Raw genomic sequence first — 19,631 nt, 5'->3', positions numbered from 1 at the left:
AGGAGGGGGGTAATGAATGGGCGGTTACATCTCTTCCAGAAAGATTTCCTTGATTAATTTCATGCGGAGAACAATAATATACCATATGTGTAAAGGGAGGGGGCTCGAGGTGGGATAAGCCTGATGGGGCCAGCGAGCAAGTTAGCCGGAAAACAACAAAGTTTGAGCCAAGGTGGATGTTGGGGAGGGGAGGGCGGAGAGCACGGATAATTTTTCCGGGAGTAGGGGACGGTCCCCAGAGCCAAAACCAGCCCGGAGGTTAAGGGCGATGATTAGGACGGAGTCTGTTACATTTAGTGAAGAAAAGGTCATTGGTGGCCTTCAAAGAGAGCAGTTTGAAGACAGATTTTAAAGGGCCCGTTGGAGGATTAAATACTCTCATCTAACCAACGATAATGTGAACAGTAGTAAGGTTTCTCAGCATCGGTTTCCAACTCTCTTGTGGCATCAAACCTCACTCCGAGGCAGTTATGGAGTTCAAAACAAAAAAAATTCATACAATACGAGAGAGTTGCGCGGACCGGAAGGGCAACGCAGTGGTCTTTGAACACAGTAGCTGCAGACTGCCGTTCTCGCCCAACCCACGAGCGAAGACACAGTTGATGGGCAACAAAAGACCCGCGAAGGGGGTCAGAAGAGTGGATGCGACCGACTGGGCGATAGAGGATGATTCGCAGGGGTCACTCTTTGAAGCAGGATTCGAAGACAACTGGCTGAAAATAGGACAGTGAAATAGGGCACCACATTCTGTTAATAGGAACCTTTCCTGTGAAGGACGTAATCTTTTATAGAAAACTGAGTACTATTTATAACCCCGATACCTAGTGGGTGGGTAATGATTAAAGAGGGCAGTGTTCCCTTATTCATCAAGTTTCCTAGTTGCTAAGATGTGTACATAAACTCTGACCCTTCCTACACAGACCCCTATCATGATATTCGATACATCTGCTGGCAAAAGGGTCAGTGCCTTAAAACCCCAGCTTGAACGAAAGCAAAAACCAGGAAATCTTCAGTCCATCCTCCAGGTCCTTAGCAGCAGCAGCAGCAGCATTAATTTTGTTACCTCTTCTCAGAAAAAACACCCGGTAAGCCAGCCTGAAAACAATACGGAGAGACACTAACAATTTAGCATAGTTATTTATTGATATTGGTACAAAATGGCTAAGGCTAAAATCCGCTAGCCTACAGGAGCCAACGTGGGTATCGTTTTCTCCTGGGTCGTGAGACGCTCGGAACCCCAACCCCCTAAGACGGAACGGAGACTGGGATGGTAGGATTCAACCGAGGATGGAGTTTCACTAGTCGAGGTTTAAAATGCTGAAGACAAAATGAAAACGCTTAAAAAATATTCTTTTTCGCTGAATTCAAAGTAAAATAGGCCCGGTACACAAAATGTACAGTGTCGCACGTCGGGAAAAAACGAACAACAAACCGACAGCACCCCACCCCGCCCCGCAGCACCCCCGCGCCCTCCCCGTCCCCCCACTGCCAGCCACGCCATGGGAGCCCTCAATCTCTGCTTCCCCCGGGGGGTCTCGGACCCAGCCATCGCCCCTCGGCGGCGCGGCACCCCTCCATCTGAGCCAGGCTCAAAAATCACATTTTCAGCCGGCCCCACATCAAAACAGCATTAAAAACCGGCTCGGAGCCTTGCTCCACAAAACGTTCGGGTTTAGAGCCGCATCTCACGGGCACACGCGCACGTGTCGTAGTTAAGGCCACGGAAGACGTTTCGCCGTTGCGGGTTGCAAGTGCGTCCCCCCGTCTCCCTCGCTGTAGTCTGATACTAAATGATGAAACTCTGATAACTGCATATACAATGAGAACGCACCTCGAAAGACTGAATCTGCGTTAGGAACCTCCCTAACCAGAGACATGCTCCTCTTTGTGAGGGGGTGCCCTCTCAGGGCGGCGGGCACCCCTCTTCCTCTTCCTCCTTCTCACCGAAGGCACTTCTGGATTGCTGAGTACATGCTCTTTGGCTGTCCGGACAGTCAGAACACATAAGGCCGTTTGGGTGAATCACTCCTCCTCCTCTTTTCTGCCAGCGATCTCGCACTCCTGCTTCTTGTCCGGGGCAGGCTCCGCAGCCTTGGCGGAGCCGTCGTCGTACGGCCCCAGTCGACTTCGACTCCGAGCTCCCGGCTGATAGAGCTGCATCGCAGGACGATCCTAAAGACCAAACAACAACCAGGCCACACAAAAAAACCGGGTGAGGTTCATCGTCGCGTCACCCCCGCGGCATCCCTTCCGTCCCTCGTCTGTGGGGTGTGGAAAACCACCGGCGCTATTCACAGTACTAAAAACCAATGCAGACTTTTCCACAAGACCAAAAAAATCTGAGATGATGTGCTAGTAGTAATTTATTCAGAGGAATTGGCTCTTTTTTCTAGTCAGCTACAAATATCAATCTTATTTATCATTGTTAGTATTCTGGTATTTGTTAGGTGCTGGCTATGTGGCAGAAACTGTTCTAAATACCGGGGTCGGCACAAGTTATCAGGTTGGACATAGTCTGTCTCCCACATGGGGCTCACGGTCCCAGTGTGAAGAAGAATGAGTATCCCAGATGAAAATACCTCGAGTGTCCCACTCTCCCTTCCCTCTAAGTAAGAAGGCATAGTAGGCATAGGCATTCCTTTTGATTGAACTTTGAAGAAAAGCTTTCAACTGACAATGCTATTTACCACTTCTGGTTAGACAGAAAAATGTCATGGTATTCTTTTAGTGATTCCTGAATGGTTTTCAATTTTGTGTTGGCCGGAGAAATCCACTCTCCCCCAACTCTTTTAACAAACACACTGAAATGTACATATGCCCTTGACTGCTACTAATGGAATTAAGCCAAAAGTCTTCTTTCTTTTGAATAACCGTGATTCCGCAAAAATGAAAGCAGACAACAGTAGATGAAACGGAACTGTCGTCGTTCAAAGTCACTTAACGCGGCTTAAGCTTTTAAATAAAATAGTGGCTTATAAGAGTTTAGATTTTTGAAGCATTTAAGCTAATATGTACCTTTTTTCCTCCACTTAGACAAACCTAAGTTTTCTTTACAGATGCTCTGCTTCATTTCAAAGCTTTTTTTTCTTTTTAATGTTGTGATGGCTTTTCCTAATTGTTCAGGCTTCAAACCAATTCATCTTTCCTTTTTCGCTCAGAATCCAGATAAGCAGTTTTTAAGTTGTGATTTTAAAAAGCATTCCAGGACTCAAAAGGAATAATAAGCAAGCCCTCCTATCAGTGCTTCCAGTAAGAGGGGAAAAAAAAATCATATCAAAATCAACACAAAACGAAAAGAAAAGCAGCACCTTGTTTCTTATGCGATCTCTTTTAGCAGCATCCTCTTTTTTGTCCTCTTTGGTCACTTTGTCAGTTTTTTCTAAGTTGCCTATAAAGTCCGTGCTTTCGTTCTTCTTTACTTTATCCCTAAGCGGGTCTCTCTCTTTTCTCACTTCTTCCTCTTTTCTTCGAAAAACCCTTTCTTTCTCCATGCGTTCCCGCTGCCTACGACGCTCTTCTTCTTGCCGTCTCATCTTCTCTCTCTCCCGCTGCATTCTCTCCCGATCTCTGTCTCTCTCAAAATCCTTGTCCCTTTCCCTGTAGTCTTTTCCACCCTCATCTTCAGATCTGGATGAAAAAACAAAAAAACAAAAAAACCTCAAGAATGAACCTTCTTAGAATCACAATGAAAGAAACATTGTGATTTTGACCATGACTGAAGTGGACTTTGCTAAGAGTGATCGTTTGGAAGGTGGGGGTGGGGGTGGGTAAGATTGGTCTGAAAATTATGGTCTTTGAAAAACACTGAGAATTTTTTTTAAGATACAAAACTTAAGTGTCTTTTGTCCTCTCCCCCAGTCCAATTATAACTATTCAACTGCAGTTCCAAGGCCAACTTAAGTTCCACAAATGAGTCTTAACCAGACCCGCTGAACGGTCCTAGAATACCAACTTCTTTGCCTTGTCTTCTTTGGCCTCCCCATCAGAGCGCTTGGCCGACGTGCTACTCTGCCCACTGGATTTTTCCTCGTTCAGATTCTCTTTGTCCAGTCTCTTGGGTTTTTCCCTTTTTTCTGATTCCATCTCATCTCCTTTTTCTGGCTTCTTGAGCAGCTTTAAAGAGAACAAGTTTATTTTCATTTTGAGGGTTTTGGACGTGTTTCGTGCCCGTAAAAAAAAAAAAAAAAAAAATGAAACCCAAAGAGAAAACCGTGCTCTACTTTGTAGTCAGAGCTTTTTTCTTCTGGAAGGTACAACGCCACTTTCGGGCAACAGACGCCATTTAGAACACTGGAAGAGATCATTTATTAAATTGGCATGGAAATTGTTAACGTGGCCCCTAAAAGTGAACAGTTTTTACTCACTTCTCAATAGGCTCAGGCCACTTTTGTTTTAATTAGGTCAACTTTTAAATGAGTCATTGAGTAATTCCAAGCACGAGTCTTCCGTAGCGAAGCAGAGTAGTTAGCGCCAATAGAAAAAACAGTGCTTAATGCATCATCTACCTTCCGAGGCGCGATTTTTGTTTTGTTTTGTTTTGGATGGCACATTTACTGCGTCAGAACTTGGTACTCAGTCCAAATGCAAGGTTGAAGCTCTTTCTTCACTGCAAGGTTACAAACTCAGTAACTACTTTAAGGCTCTTCGTTACCATACCGCGAAACACCCAAAAAATTGCACCATTTGAGTTTTATGAATGCAAAGCCTTCTCTTCTCCCCAACGATTACGCTCCCTCCCCCAAAACTACTGTTTAGTCCTGATGGAATCGCCTCTCTGTAAAACCTAGAACTCCTTAATACAGGCATTTCAATAAGTCTGCCATCTGACCATCCTCTCATCCCATCAGGAAGGGACGGGAATTGACAACTTTTGGAGTTGAAATCAGGAGGGTTGGTGGCAGGGAGGGAGAGAGAAGGGGAGAAAATAAAACAGCTTAGATAAGGGGCCATAAAACTTCTGGTCCCCATCTCCTATTACTACAGTTTAGGGTCCCCTACCAGCTAGAGGGGAGTGGGCATGGGGACTCCTGCCACTTGGGCCACGGAGTTGATTTGTAGAAATTTGGGCACACTTCCCAGAGGGTGAGGAAAATCCCAAACACCTCAAGGACCTTTTCTGCTCCACAAAGGACCGGTGCAACCCACTCCCCGCAAAACTCTGTGCCTCGAAAACTACTTAAATTGCTTCAGGGAGCTTTTGTGTCCTTCTTTCTCCTCATATTTCTGAGACAAGTGTACCTCCATTTGGCTGAAGCTCCTTCCCGGCATCCTCCTCTCGTTTAGGCCCTTTAGCGCCCAGGAACTCTCGAAAGAGGCTCCCCACGCCCCTAAGAAAGCTGGCCAGGTCCAATGTCCAAAAGTCTTGGCCGTGGAATTAAAGCGGAATACGGAAGAGGGGAGAATGGCGAGAAGTAGCCTTGCCCCTTAAGCTTCCTCCTCCTTCCCGGTAGCCAGTTTATAGTGAAGGTAGTAGGGGGGCTTAGTGGAGGGAGAACGGGAGCCGAGCCAACGAGACCCTTAGGGCGCTCTCCTGGAGCTGCTCTGGGCCGGGCGGATCCAAAACACTAGGACTGTATCCAGTTTCCAGCGTTTGGACAAGGTGGTTGAACCCGTACCCAAACTATTTCTAAGCTCCTGACTCAAAGGAATTTGAAATGTCTGTTCCCTGTTTACCTTCCACTACCACAAACAGATGGTCCACTCTGTGACTGGTATGGGCTTGGATGCTTTGGCTGTTGGGGTTTTGCGATGCAAGACTTGTGTCAAAAACCCCCCAAACAACACTGGTTCACCTAAACCAATAAATTTGAAAGAAGGGTTAAGGCGAAACACCCAGTTTCAACTCTACTCCAAATCAAAATAAGGTGGGGAGCTATAATTCAAAAGCTGAATATCGACAGTGAAAAAATACCCTAAAGTCTAACACACAATGATAGGGGTGAATTGATCCTTACTAATGAGGTTTACCTTTTCTATTAATATTGGTGTTGTAGGAAAAGTATGCACTACTGATTGATAACAAGAAAGGTTTTAGCCCACCATTCACTAGATACAAACTTGAGACATTTTCAGTCACAATCGAGATACCTTAATCTTTGGTTCGTCCTTCGATTTGTCCCTCTCCTTCTCGGGCCCTCTCTCTAATTTCTTCAGCTTCTCGGCATCTTTCCTTTTCCGTCTCTCTTCTTCTTTCCATTTCCTCCTTTCTTCTTCCCTCTGCCTTTTCCGTTCTATTTCTCTTCTCCGTCTCTCCTCTCTCTTTTCTTCTCTGAGCCTCTGCAAATATTCACACAGTCTCACGTTTTTAGAAGCCTTTAAAGAAAATCACGATCCAGTGGAATGGGTTAAGCGCCTGTGGTCAGTGAGGGCACGTGCCAAGTGACGGCAAGGAGCGGAGGAGACCAGCGATCCGCCCACATCCTCTAGACTGTAAGCTCGTTGTGGGCCGGGGCCGTATCTCTTTACTGTTGTATTGTACTACTCCCAAGTGCTCAGTACAGTGCTCTTCACACAGTAAGCGCTCAATAAATACGACTGATTGAATGTATCTGCCCTAACTGGCTCCCTTTATGATCCCGGACTCGCTGTCGTGTTTTCTGGGCAGTCGGAACTTTCAGAGGAGCTCCGGGGGAAGCCCTCCATTCAATCGTATTTACTGAGCGCTTACTGTGTGCAGAGCACTGTACTAAGCGCTTGGGAAGTACAAGTCGGCAACATCTAGAGACGGTCCCTACCCAACAACGGGCTCACAGTCTAGAAGGGGGAGACAGACAACAAAACATGTAGACAGGAGACTGAGAATAAATCTCTCATTCCACTTCCAGGCACAGAGAAAAACCCAATGACCAAAATGAATGGAGAAAGTCCAATTTCTGCCCAATATTCATTCAACTGTATTTATTCAGCACTTAACGTGTGCAGAGCACTGGACTAAGCATTTGGGAGAATACAATATGGTGTCTGGTGAATTATGGTGAGCAATATGGTGAATTACAGGCCCCCATGTGAGAAGCAGCGTGGCCCAGTGGAAAGAGCATGGGCTTGAGAGTCAGAGGTCGTGGGTTCTAATCCTAGCTCCGCCACTGGTCTGCTGTGTGACTTTGGGCACGTCACTTAACTTCTCTGTGCCTCAGCTACCTCATCTGTAAAATGGGGATTAAGACTGAGTCCCACGTGGAACAACCTGATTACCTTGTATCTCCCCCCAGCACTTAGAACAGTGCTTGGCACAGAGTAAGCTCTTAACAAATACCATCATCATTATTATTATTATTATTAATACAACAATAACCAACAGGCAGGGAAGTTAGTGGCAGCTGTTCCATACTTCCCTTACCACCGTCCCCCCAACGCTGAATATACAATACTGAAATCAATGAGGGCAAATGATCAAAAATATGTTTAAATAGACTTCCTACCTGTTTGTTTTTCAGGAAGTTCAAAAGAGGAGTCGTCTTTTTAGCTAAATGAATGTAAGGAAGACACCATTCACTTTACTTTGCAACACAGGAGTTCTTCATCACCCAATTCTCTAGAGAGAACGCTGGGCTGCCTAACACCTAACGTCTTACTGTACCTAAATGAAAAAGAATCCCACAGCAAGTCGGGAAGGTTTTTTCTAATTTTTAACCTTTGTTTAAAAGTAGCCAACTTCCATTTAGGGTATCCTTTTGACACAGTTAAACTGATGCCAACCCCTCAACACTAAGCAGTTCAGGTGAACACAGAGTAAAGCAAATGTATGCAAAAGAATCAGATAGTAATAACGATGACTTGAATTTTAAAAATATTTATTTTTCCACAGTACTTCAATAGCAATGGTCTCATTTTGCTCTAATGCATCTGATTCCCAAAATAGCAAGTGCACGAAAACCCTCTCCCCACCGATCCTCTACAAATACCGATTTTCTTTTTCTGTAAAATACCAAACTGTCTTCATATGACTACAATCAAGTTCAAGGAGCTTAAGTCTCCTGAAATTCCCACGACCCTTTGAAGTCACACACCAACCGCACAAAATGTTTCCCCTTACCTATCAGTTCTTTGTTTCTTGCTTCTATTTCTTCTAACAGAGTTTCTGGAGTGGATGTTAGTTTCTCATCATCGGCACTATAGCTTTCCAAAAACTTCTTATACTCTGGGTCTATATGGGGAAATTGGAGGGGGAGGTTCAAAACAGGAGTCGTCTTTTTAGTTAAAATGAATGTAAGGAAGACACCCTTAACTTTACTTTGCAACAAAGGAATTCTTCATCGTGCAACTCTCTAGAGAGAAAATTGGGCTCCTAACATCTAACCTCTTACTGTATCTAAATGGAAAACAAAAATCCCACAGCAAGTCAGGATTATTAAATTTCGGTGCGGTCTCCGGGGAAAACACCACTAAGGTGCTTTTTAATAGGGAATTTGGGGAAGAATAAAAACTGAAGTGAAGCTAAATCACTTGCAGATCACCTTACAATATTAATAATAATAATTGCGGCATTTGTTAACCGATTACTGTGTGGCAGGCACTGTCCTAAATGCTGGGGTAGAAACAAGGTAATGAGGTTGGACACAGTCCATGGTCCCATATGGGGCTCACAGTCTTAATTCCTGTTTTACAGATGAAGTAAGTGAGGCCCAGAAAAGTGAAGTGACTTGCCCAAGGTCACACAGCAGATTAGTGGCAGCGCCGGGATTAGAACCCATGACCTCCTAACTCCCAGGCCCGGGCTCTAACCATTGCACCATACTACGTGCTCAAACATACAAATATGAAGAGAGGCCCTCAGAAACAATGACCCAAGAATCATTTAACATTGTTTTTCATTTTTTTAAAAGGATCCCTATCACCCTAAAAAAGCACGCACAGTACAACTATGATTTGCAGCACAGATGTCACAGATTACCAGGAGGCCGTGGAACTCCACCTGCCTGAGGAATGACTATTCTTCAATCAACTCCATTCCGAGGATTAAGACTTTAATAAAAAACCTTATAATTGTATACTTTGCCGACGAATTTCACTTCTTAACGTTTGTACAAACGGCTGTTTCCTGGTCCCAAAAAATGTGAAGTCAGGATGAGCAACGTTAGAGTTACGAACGAGTATTGCTGCGGCGTACCTTCGTCAATCGTCCCGGTTTTCGCGTCTTTTTTCTTACTCTTCTTTTTTGCCGATTTTTGGAAAGGCGCGAATTCCACTATGGCAGGATATTCTTGGCCTGTGGGGAAAAAGGTGACACCGCCGTTTTCCTAGAGTGAAATACCTCCTCTGAGGTTTCATTTACTCTATTACATTGTTCTGAAACCCTACTCGCCCTGGGGTTAAGACAATCCTCTAAAACCCGATGCTTCGGGAAGGAACAAAATCCGCCTTCTAATCATCTCTCCTGGCCCGAGTCCTGTGTATTTCCTCAGCTTCCTGTCGTTAAATCATCCCAGTGATCAAATATCTCTTTATGTTCTCCTTTGCGTCGATACCCTACGGCCCCCTGCCCCCCAAACTGATCTGCAGGAGTCGCAGTAGGAGGCTCAGCGACACAAACCCCAGTGTGTCAGAACCACACAAGGGAGACGGCAAAATGTACACATTAAACGACTTTGGATTTTTCTCCTGAAGTGCAGTTCTCCTGGTGCTGAACTCCACTGGCCTCTTCTAGCAAGTTCTCGTAAGGGCGAGACTGGGAAGCATTTGAGCTCTCATTTCCAGGCTCTGCCCTTTCCGTCGCAAAGCCAAAGTAGAAGGGAGAGAGTAGACTGTGAAGTTCCTCAGCTTCCTTTCTTAGGTCAAGGGTCTTTTTGCATATTTCCACAGTTCCCTGGGAGTTCTCATTTGTAAAGATTTACATTATCACTTGAAACCAAGCCTTGATTCAGGGGGAAAACAGACCCCCCAAATCTCTCCTTGATTTTAGAGGCATAGAGAGATTCAGACGGCTAGATTTGGGGATGATGCAATTGGCACTAAATCGATTAATATTTTATCGATGTGTACAAGTCATAGCTGCCACATGATCAGCTGTATTTGTGGCAATCTACACAGTCTAGAAAGGGAACTGTTTCAGGAATGACTGGCAAAGGTAATCAGTTAATGACAAGGATAGAAAAGACATTTCAAAATATCAATTATATAAACCTTGGGCTGGGAAAGATGGCTAGAAGTCCTTTCTTTGGGGGTACAGTAAAAAAGGGACTCAAGCTGTTTCCCTTGATTTATAACCAAAACATGGCAAGAGACAAACCCTGTCTCGATACCTGAGGTTGCTGTTTTGTACAAGCAACAAACATTCAGCCCATTTACGTGTACTTGAGTTTGTATCCGTACCACGACAAATTCATCGAGTTACTAAACGCAACATCAACCGGTTCCAAACCAGTAGTTTATCCTGAGTAGTAGACAATGCAGATTTTACCATATGCAACTACCATGAAGATGTCAGAATGACAAAACAAATAAACACCCCCGCAATTGCCAAAAGGGATTGGCTAACTGGTGCAATTTAGTCCACACACAAGGCTGTAGTGAACGTTCTGCATGCGTAAGGCATTATTATTACTACTATTATTATTATTAACAGTATTTATTAAGCACTTACTATGTGCCAGGCACTGTTCTAAGGACTGGGGTAGACACAAGATGATAGGGTTAATAGGGTCACAGTCTCAATCCTCATTTTACAGAAGATGGAACTGAGGCCCAGAGAAGTGAAGCGATTTTGCCCAAGGTCACGCAGCGGACATGTGGTGGAGTCAGAATTAGAACCCAGGTCCTCTTGAGTCCCAGGCCCGGGCTCTATCCACTAGGCCGTGCTGCTTCAATCGAAATATTTTAGATTTAACTTCAACACAGAAATCATACCGTGTCACATAAGACCACCAGTATGGGCCACAGTCCCAAAACACTAGTCAAAAAGCGAAGAAACAAAAGGCACTTGACCGGAGAAAGCTTTCTCTCGGTTCATTCAGACAACTCACCTTTGTGATCAATGAAGACATAACCATCAAATCGATCCCTGAACAAAACAATGTCCTCTTGGTTTTTAAAGTTGATATATGCTCGAGAAAACATATGAGGGTACAAGCTGCAGGAAGAAAAGCAGTACGTAAGTTGGACTGAAGTTGACCGGTTGGGTGACGACAGTAAACAGTCGAGGTAGTCGGGTTAATAAGAAATAGCTGCTAGAAACCCAGGTAAAATTAACAACATTCCCAAGACAAGAATTTTTTTTTAATTACCTAGAATCGTTAGCAAAGAATTCAAAATAATCGTGCTCAGGCAAAGGTTGAAGATGCTCTTCGAGTTGTTCCTTGGTCAGACTGGGGGGCAGACGCCGTATGACCACCTTAAAAATGAACCAAAAGATAAACAAGCAGCCAATCCCTTTCCTCCAGTTAGCAAAAAAACAAGCACTGTTTTAGGTCTGATCAAAAACTAAACTTGAAGATGCTCTCCTGACTGTCTCTTTTATTTTTCTGAAACCTGACGGCAAGATTATTTCCTACTCCTAGACCAACGTTATCCTAGAACGGGTCAACAGAAAACGGTGGGAACCCCGGGATTCTTGGGTTTCCCCCCGTGACGAGGCCCCCGATATCGACATCGACCGCATTTCTTTATTTACTGAGCGCTTACTGTGTGCAAAGTACTGTACTAAGGGCTTGGGAGAGTACGATGCAACAATAAACAGACATATTCCCTGCATCGTCAGGCCCAACGGTATCATTACTTGGGCTGGGAGCCCCATGTGGGACAGGCATTGGTAATAATAATAATAAGAATAATTTGTTGAGCCCTTACTGCGTCCCACCTGTGCAACTTGGTGATCACGGACCTACCCCAGCGCTTAGAACAGTGCTTGACACACAGTAAACGCTTAGTACCCGAATCATTACTTTTTATACCCCTAAAGGGTAAGAAAGCCTTCATCACCTCCTGGGTTAATAGGTGGTTGGGGGCAAGGCCTTCGGGGCCCTCGTCAAGCTCCTGGAGGGCAAAAGACGTGTCTTCCGACTCTGCTGGGTGGTACGCTCCCAGGCGCTTAGTACAGTGCTGTGCGGTCAACAGGCGCTCAATAAATACCACTGCCTGATTGTTTTGCCGTTTGAAACCGCTACCCGAAGCCGGCTCCCGGGGGATCCGAGGGCTCGAAGGGTCTTCTACACTGTGACTCCCCCTTTTAGACTGTGAGCCCGCTGTTGGGTAGGGACCGTCTCTAGATGCTGCCAACTTGGACTTCCCAAGCGCTCAGTCCAGTGCTCTGCACAACAGTAAGCGCTCAATAAATACGACTGAGTGAATGGATGAAACCCACATTCCGCCTGCCCAGAGTGGAGCGAAAATGGGTTCCGGGGGTGAGGATGATGGACGGGCAGACACCGTGGCCCTGTGAAAAGAGCCCGGGATTAGGAGTCAGAGGTCGTGGGTTCAAATCCCGGCTCCGCCAACTGTCAGCTGTGTGACTTGGGGCAAGTCACTTAACTTCTGCCCATCCGCCAAGCTAGCTCTCTTCCTCCCTTCAAGGCCCTACTGAGAGCTCACCTCCTCCAGGAGGCCTTCCCACACTGAGCCCCTTCCTTCCTCTCCCCCTCATCCCCCTCTCCATCCCCCTCATCTTACCTCCTTCCCTTCCCCACAGCACCTGTATATATGGATATATGTTTGTACATATTTATTACCCTATTTATTTCTTTATTTTACTTGTACCTATCTATTCTATTTATTTTATTTTGTTACTATGTTTGGTTTTGTTCTCTGTCTCCCCCTTCTAGACTGTGAGCCCACTGTTGGGTAGGGACTGCCTCTATATGTTGCCGGCTTGTACTTCCCAAGCGCTTAGTCCAGTGCTCCGCACACAGTAAGTGCTCAATAAATACGATTGATTGATTTGATTCTCTGGGCCTCAGTTCCCTCGTCTGGAAAATGGGGATGAAGACCGTGAGCCTCCCGTGGGACAACCTGATCACCTTGTAAGCTCCTCAGCGCTTAGAACAGTGCTCTGCACATAGTGAGCGCTTAACAAATACCATCATTATTACTGTTACTATTAAATCCTGGCTCCGCCGCTTGTCAGCTGTGTGACTTTGGGCAAGTCACTTCACATCTCTAGACCTCAGTTCCCTCATCAGGAAAATGGGGATTAAGGCTGTGAGCCTCCTGTGGGACAACCTGATCACCTTGTAAGCTCCTCAGCGCTTAGAACAGTGCTCTGCACATAGTAAGCGCTTAACAAATACCATCATTATTATTGTTACTATTAAATCCCAGCTCCACAGCTTGTCAGCTGTGTGACTTTGAGCAAGTCACTTCACGTCTCTGGACCTCAGTTCCCTCATCAGAAAAACGGGGATTAAGGCTGTGAGCCCCCCGTGGGACAACCTGATCACCTTGTAACCTCCCCAGCGCTTAGAACAGTGCTTTGCACATAGAAAGCGCTTAACAAATGACCTCATTACAATTATTATGAGGATTCATTCATTCATTCAATCATATTTATTGAGCGCTTACTGTGTGCAGAGCACTGTACTAAGCGCTTGGGAAGTACAAGTTGGCAACATATAGAGACGGTCCCTACTTAACAGCGGGCTCACAGTTTTCAATCGTATTTATTGAGCGCTTACTGTGTGCGGAGCACTGGACTAAGCGCTTGGGAAGTCCAAGTTGGCAACATATAGAGACGGTCCCTACCCAACAGCGGGCTCGCAGTCTTCAATCGTATTTATTGAGCGCTTACTATGTGCGGAGCACTGGACTAAGCGCTTGGGAAGTCCAAGGTGGCAACATATAGAGATGGTTTCTACCCAACAACGGGCTCACAGTCTAGAAGGGGGAGACAGACAGCAATGACCTCTCACCCCCTTAAAGGACGATGGCATTTGTTTAAGCGGTGACTATGTGCAAAGCACTGTTCTAATCGCTGGTCCAGCCCACCTCCCAAGTCCTTTCCCTTTTTATTTTTTGTAAATGGCGTTTGTTGAGCGCTGCCTGTCTGGGAGGCACTGAGGCACTCTTACCCTTCTCCCCCTCCCGCCCGCCTTCATTCAATCGTATTTACTGAGCGCTTGCTGTGTGCAGAGCACTGTACTAAGCGCTTGGGAAGTATAAGTTGGCAACATATAGAGACCATCCCTACCCAAAAGTGGGCTCACGGTCTAGAACCTCCTTCCCCTCCCCACAGCACCTGTATATATGTATATATGCTTGTATATATTTATTACTCTATTTATTTATTTATTTTACTTGTACGTATGTATTCTATTTATTTTATTTTGTTAATATGTTTTGTTTCGTCATCTGTCTCCCCCTTCTAGACTGTGAGCCCGCTGATGGGTAGGGACCGTCTCTTCATCTTCGTTAGTGTAGGGGTGAGTATCCCTGCCTATCACGCGGAAGACGGGGAAGCAGCGTGGCTCAGTGGAAAGAGCCCAGGCTTTGGAGTCAGAGGTCATGGATTCGAATCACGACTCCGCCACATGTCTGCTGTGTGACCTTGAGCAAGTCACTTAACTTCTCTGAGCCTCAGTTACCTCATCTGTAAAATGGGGATTAAGACTGTGAGCCCCATGTGGCACAACTTGATCATCTTGAGTACCCCCCAGGGCTTAGAACAGTGCTCTGCACATAGTAAGCGCTTAACAAATGTCATCCTTATTATTATTATTATTAGGGGAGGTGGTTAATTTTTTTTTCTAGACTGTGAGCCCGCTGTTGGGTAGGGGCCGTCTCTAGATGTTGCCAACTTGGACTTCCCAAGCGCTTACTCCAGAGCTCTGCACACAGTAAGCACTCAATAAATACGATTGAATGAATGTTGCCAATTTGGATTTCCCAAGCGCTTAGTCCAGTGCTCTGCACACAGTAAGCGCTCAATAAATACGATTGAATGTTGCCAACTTGGACTTCCCAAGCGCTTAGTCCAGTGCTCTGCACACAGTAAGCGCTCAATAAATACGATTGAATGAATGTTGCCAACTTGGACTTCCCAAGTGCTTAGTCCAGTGCTCTGCACACACTAAGCGCTCAATAAATACGACAGTGAATGAACTGAATGAATACAATAAATACGATTGAATGAATGACTGAATGAGGGGGGTGGGGTGGAACCGAAGGAGAAGAGATGGGATGGGATAATAATAATAATGAGGGCATTTATTAAGCGCTTACGCTTGGGAAGTACAAGTTGGCAACATACAGAGACGGTCCCTACCCAACAGTGGGCTCACAGTCTAAAAGGGGGAGACAGAGAACAAACCCAAAAATACTAACAAAATAATATAAATAGAATAGATATGTACAAGATAAATAAATAAATAAATAAATAAATAGAGTAATAAATCTGTACAAACATATATGCATATATATAGGTGCTGTGGGGAAGGGAAGGAGGCAAGACGGGGGGGATGGAGACCAAAACCAAACACACTAACAAAATAAAATAAATAGAATAGATATGTACAAGTAAAATAAATAAATAGAGTAATAAATCTGTACAAACATATATACATATATACAGGTGCTGTGGGGAAGGGAAGGAGGCAAGACGGGGTGCGGGGGGGATGGAGAACAAAACCAAACATACTAACAATATAAAATAAATAGAAGAGCTTTGTACAAGTAAAATAAATAAATAAATAGAGTAATAAATTGGTACAAACATATATACATATATACAGGTGCTGTGAGGAAGGGAAGGAGGCAAAACGTGGGGGGATGGAGACCAAAACCAAACATACTAACAAAATAAAATAAATAGAATAGATATGTACAAGTAAAATAGAGTAATAAATCTGTACAAACATATATACATATATACAGGTGCTGTGGGGAAGGGAAGGAGGCAAGACGGGGTGGGGGTGGGGGATGGAGAACAAAACCAAACATACTAACAAAATAAAATAAATAGAATAGCTATGTACAAGTAAAATAAATAAATAAATAGAGTAATAAATCAGTACAAACATATATACATATATACAGGTGCTGTGAGGAAGGGAAGGAGGCAAGATGTGGGGGGATGGAGACCAAAACCAAACATACTAACAAAATAAAATAAATAGAATAGATATGTACAAATAAAATAAATAGAGTAATAAATCTGTACAAACATATATACAGGTGCTGTGGGGAAGGGAAGGAGGCAAGACGGGGGGGATGGAGAACAAAACCAAACATACTAACAAAATAAAATAAATAGAATAGATATGTACAAGTAAAATAAATAGAGTAATAAATCTGTACAAACATATATACACATATACAGGTGCTGTGGGGAAGGGAAGGAGGCAAGACGGGGTGGGGGGGGATGGAGAACAAAACCAAACATACTAACAAAGTAAAATAAATAGAATAGATATGTACAAGTAAAATAAGTAAATAAATAGAGTAATAAATAAGTACAAACATATATACAGGTGCTGTGGGGAAGGGAAGGAGGCAAGACGGGGGGGGATGGAGAACAAAACCAAACATACTAACAAAACAAAATAAATAGAATAGATATGTACAAATAAAATAAATAAATAAATAAATAGAGTAATAAATAAGTACAAACATATATACATATATACAGGTGCTGTGGGGAAGGGAAGGAGGCAAGACGGGGAGAACAAAATCAAACATACTAACAAAATAAAATAAACAGAATAGATATGTACAAGTAAAATAAATAAATAAATAAAGTAAAAAATAAGTACAAACATATATACATATATACAGGTGTTGTGGGGAAGGGAAGGAGGCAAGACGGGGGGATGGAAAAAATCTGTACAAACATATATACATATATACAGGTGCTGTGGGGAAGGGAAGGAGGCGAGATGGGGCAGGGATGGAGAACAAAACCAAACATACTAACAAAATAAAATAGAATAGATATGTACAAGTAAAATAAATAAATGAGTATTAAACCTGTACAAACATATATACATATATACTGGTGCTGTGGGGGAGGGAAGGTGGCAAGACGGGGAGAACAAAACCAAACATACTAACAAAATAAAATAAATAGAATAGATATGTACAAGTAAAATAAATAAGTAAACAGAGTAATATATCTGTACAAACATGTATACATATATACAGGTGCTGTGGGGAAGGGAAGGAGGCAAGATGGGGGGGGGATGGAGAACAAAACCAAACATACTAACAAAATAAAATAAATAGACTAAATATGCACAAGTAAAATAAATAAATAAATAAATAAATAAATAAATAGAGTAATAAATCTGTACAAACATATATACATATATACAGGTGCTATGGAATCTGTACAAACATATATACATATATACAGGTGCTGTGGGGAAGGGAAGGAGGCAAGACGGGGGGATGGGGAACAAAACCAAACAAAATAAAATAAATAGAATAGATATGTACACGTAAAATAAATAAATAAATAAATAAATAGAGTAATAAATCTGTACAAACATATATACAGATGCTGTGGGGAAGGGAAGGAGGCAAGATGTGGGGGGGGGGGGGTGGAGACCAAAACCGTACTAACAAAGTAAAATAAATAGAATAGATATGTACAAGTGAAATAAATAAATAGAGTAATAAATGTGTACAAACATATAGACACATATACAGGTGCTGTGGGGAAGGGAAGGAGGCAAGACGGGGAGGGGGATGGAGACCAAAACCAAACATACTAACAAAATAAAATAAATACAATAGATATGTACAGGTAAAATAAATAGAATAATAAATCTGTACAAACAGATATACATATATACAGGTGCTGTGGGGAAGGGAAGGAGGCAAGATGGGTGGGGGATGGAGACCAAAACCAAACATACTAACAAAATAAAATAAATAGAACAGATATGTACAAGTAAAATAAATAAATAGAGTAATAAATCCGTACAAACATATAGACATATATACAGGTGCTGCGGGGAAGGGAAGGAGGCAAGACGTGGGGGGGGATGGAGACCCAAACCAAACATACTAACAGAATAAAATAACTAGAATAGATATGTGCAAGTAAGATAAATCCCTCGGGGGTGGGGGAGGGGGGTGCTCTCAGTCTTCACCCCCATTTTCCAGATGAGGTCACTGAGGCGCAGAGAAGGGAAGTGACTTGGGCAAGGCCACACGGCTGACAAGGGGCGGGGCCGGGGGGTTCGAACCCATGACCTTTGCCATCCGGGCCGGGCGTCACCTTGCTGAGCGTCTCCTTCTTGTCCTTGAGGCGGTCCGCCTGCTTCTCGTCCACCTTGGCGCCGTCGACGGTGGCGGGGGCGATGGCGAGGGCGGCGAGGGCCGAGGAGGCGGCTGAGGCGGCTGAGGCGGCGGCTGAGGCGGCTGAGGAGGCGGCCGGCCGCTTCTCGCGGGGCCTCGTGTTCTCCTTGTCCTCCTTCATGGCCCGCGACGCCCGAACAGGCGAACGGCCGAACCCAGGCCCGAAGGGGGCCCACATCTCGCGAGAACTCCCCCCTCCCCGCCCCGCCCCGCCCCGCCCCTCCCTTCAAGGCGCAGCCCCGCCGCGGCCTTCGCGCCGTCCGCGCTCCGCACAAACGCGTCCCTTTGCAGCCACCGTCCCCCCTTCCCTCCGGCGGGGGACTACAAGCCCCACAATGCAAAGCGGCCAAGGCACGCCGGGACGGCGCTGGGCGCGTGCGCTCTCCCAAGCGCTTACTAATAAGAATAATGGCACTTGTTAAGCGCTTACTATGTGCCAAGCACTGTTCTAAGCGCTGGGGGGATACAAGGTGATCGGGTTGTCCCACGTGGGGCTCACAGTCATGATCCCCATTTTACAGAGGAGGTAACTGAGGCTCGGAGAAGTGAAGGGACTTGCCCAAGGTCACGCAGCAGACGGGTGGCAGACAGTCGTAATCCCCATTTTACAGAGGAGGTAACCGAGGCTCGGAGAAGTGAAGTGACTTGCCCAAGGTCACGCAGCAGACGGGTGGCAGGCAGTCGTAATCCCCATTTTACAGAGGAGGTAACCGAGGCTCGGAGAAGTGAAGGGACTTGCCCAAGGTCACGCAGCAGACGGGTGGCAGGCAGTCGTAATCCCCATTTTACAGAGGAGGTAACTGAGGCTCGGAGAAGTGAAGTGACTTGCCCAAGGTCACGCAGCAGACGGGTGGCAGACAGTCGTAATCCCCATTTTACAGATGAGGTAGCTGAGGCTCAGATAAGTGACTTGCCCAAGGTCACGCAGCAGACGGGTGGCAGAGCGGGGATTCGAACCCATGACCTCTGACTCCTGCTGCACGCACCACTGCACGCAGTAAGCGCTCAATAGATAATAATACTGGCATTTATTAAGCGCTTACTAAGAAGCATTGTGGCTCAGTGGAAAGAGCCCGGGTTTTGGAGTCAGAGGTCATGGGTTCGAATCCCGCCTCCGCCACATGTCTGCTGTGTGACTTTGGGCAAGTCACTTCACTTCTCCAAGCCTCAGTTACCTCCTCTGTAAAATGGGGATTATGACTGTGAGCCCCACGTGGGACAACCTGATCATCTTGTATCCCCTCCAGCGCTTAGAACAGTGCTTTGCACATAGTAAGTGCTTAACAAATGCCAACATTATCATTATTACTATGTGCCAAGCACTGTTCTAAGCGCTGGGGAGGGTACAAGGTGATCGGGTTGTCCCACAGGGGGCTCACAGGCTTCATCCCCATTTTTTTCCAGATGAG

The 19,631-nt window shown here is 45.0% G+C and overlaps 1 protein-coding gene across 2 annotated transcripts; it reads right to left on the bottom strand.

Moving 5' to 3' along the window:
* Positions 1-1,130: 1,130 nt before the first annotated feature.
* UPF3B (UPF3B regulator of nonsense mediated mRNA decay) lies at positions 1,131-18,343 on the bottom strand. 2 transcript variants are annotated; one of them, XR_005451619.1, is made up of 11 exons: positions 18,143-18,343; positions 11,220-11,326; positions 10,959-11,065; positions 9,107-9,205; positions 8,033-8,143; positions 7,419-7,462; positions 6,088-6,276; positions 3,953-4,113; positions 3,309-3,627; positions 1,832-2,172; positions 1,131-1,317 (listed from the first exon to the last, which is right to left on the bottom strand). XR_005451619.1 is itself a non-coding variant. In XM_038748481.1 (10 exons), the coding sequence occupies exons 1-10, from the start codon at positions 18,341-18,343 to the stop codon at positions 2,023-2,025; spliced, it is 1,488 nt and encodes a 495-aa protein (XP_038604409.1). In that variant the 3' UTR covers positions 1,489-2,022. The 2 variants fall into 2 exon arrangements, 1 of the variants encoding a protein (XP_038604409.1); XM_038748481.1 differs by lacking the exon at positions 1,131-1,317 and having other exon boundaries at positions 1,489-2,172.
* Positions 18,344-19,631: the final 1,288 nt, after the last annotated feature.

This window comes from Tachyglossus aculeatus, chromosome 6, assembly GCF_015852505.1.
Source record: "Tachyglossus aculeatus isolate mTacAcu1 chromosome 6, mTacAcu1.pri, whole genome shotgun sequence".
Lineage (NCBI taxonomy): Eukaryota > Metazoa > Chordata > Mammalia > Monotremata > Tachyglossidae > Tachyglossus > Tachyglossus aculeatus.
This window is presented reverse-complemented; position numbering and strand designations above follow the sequence as displayed.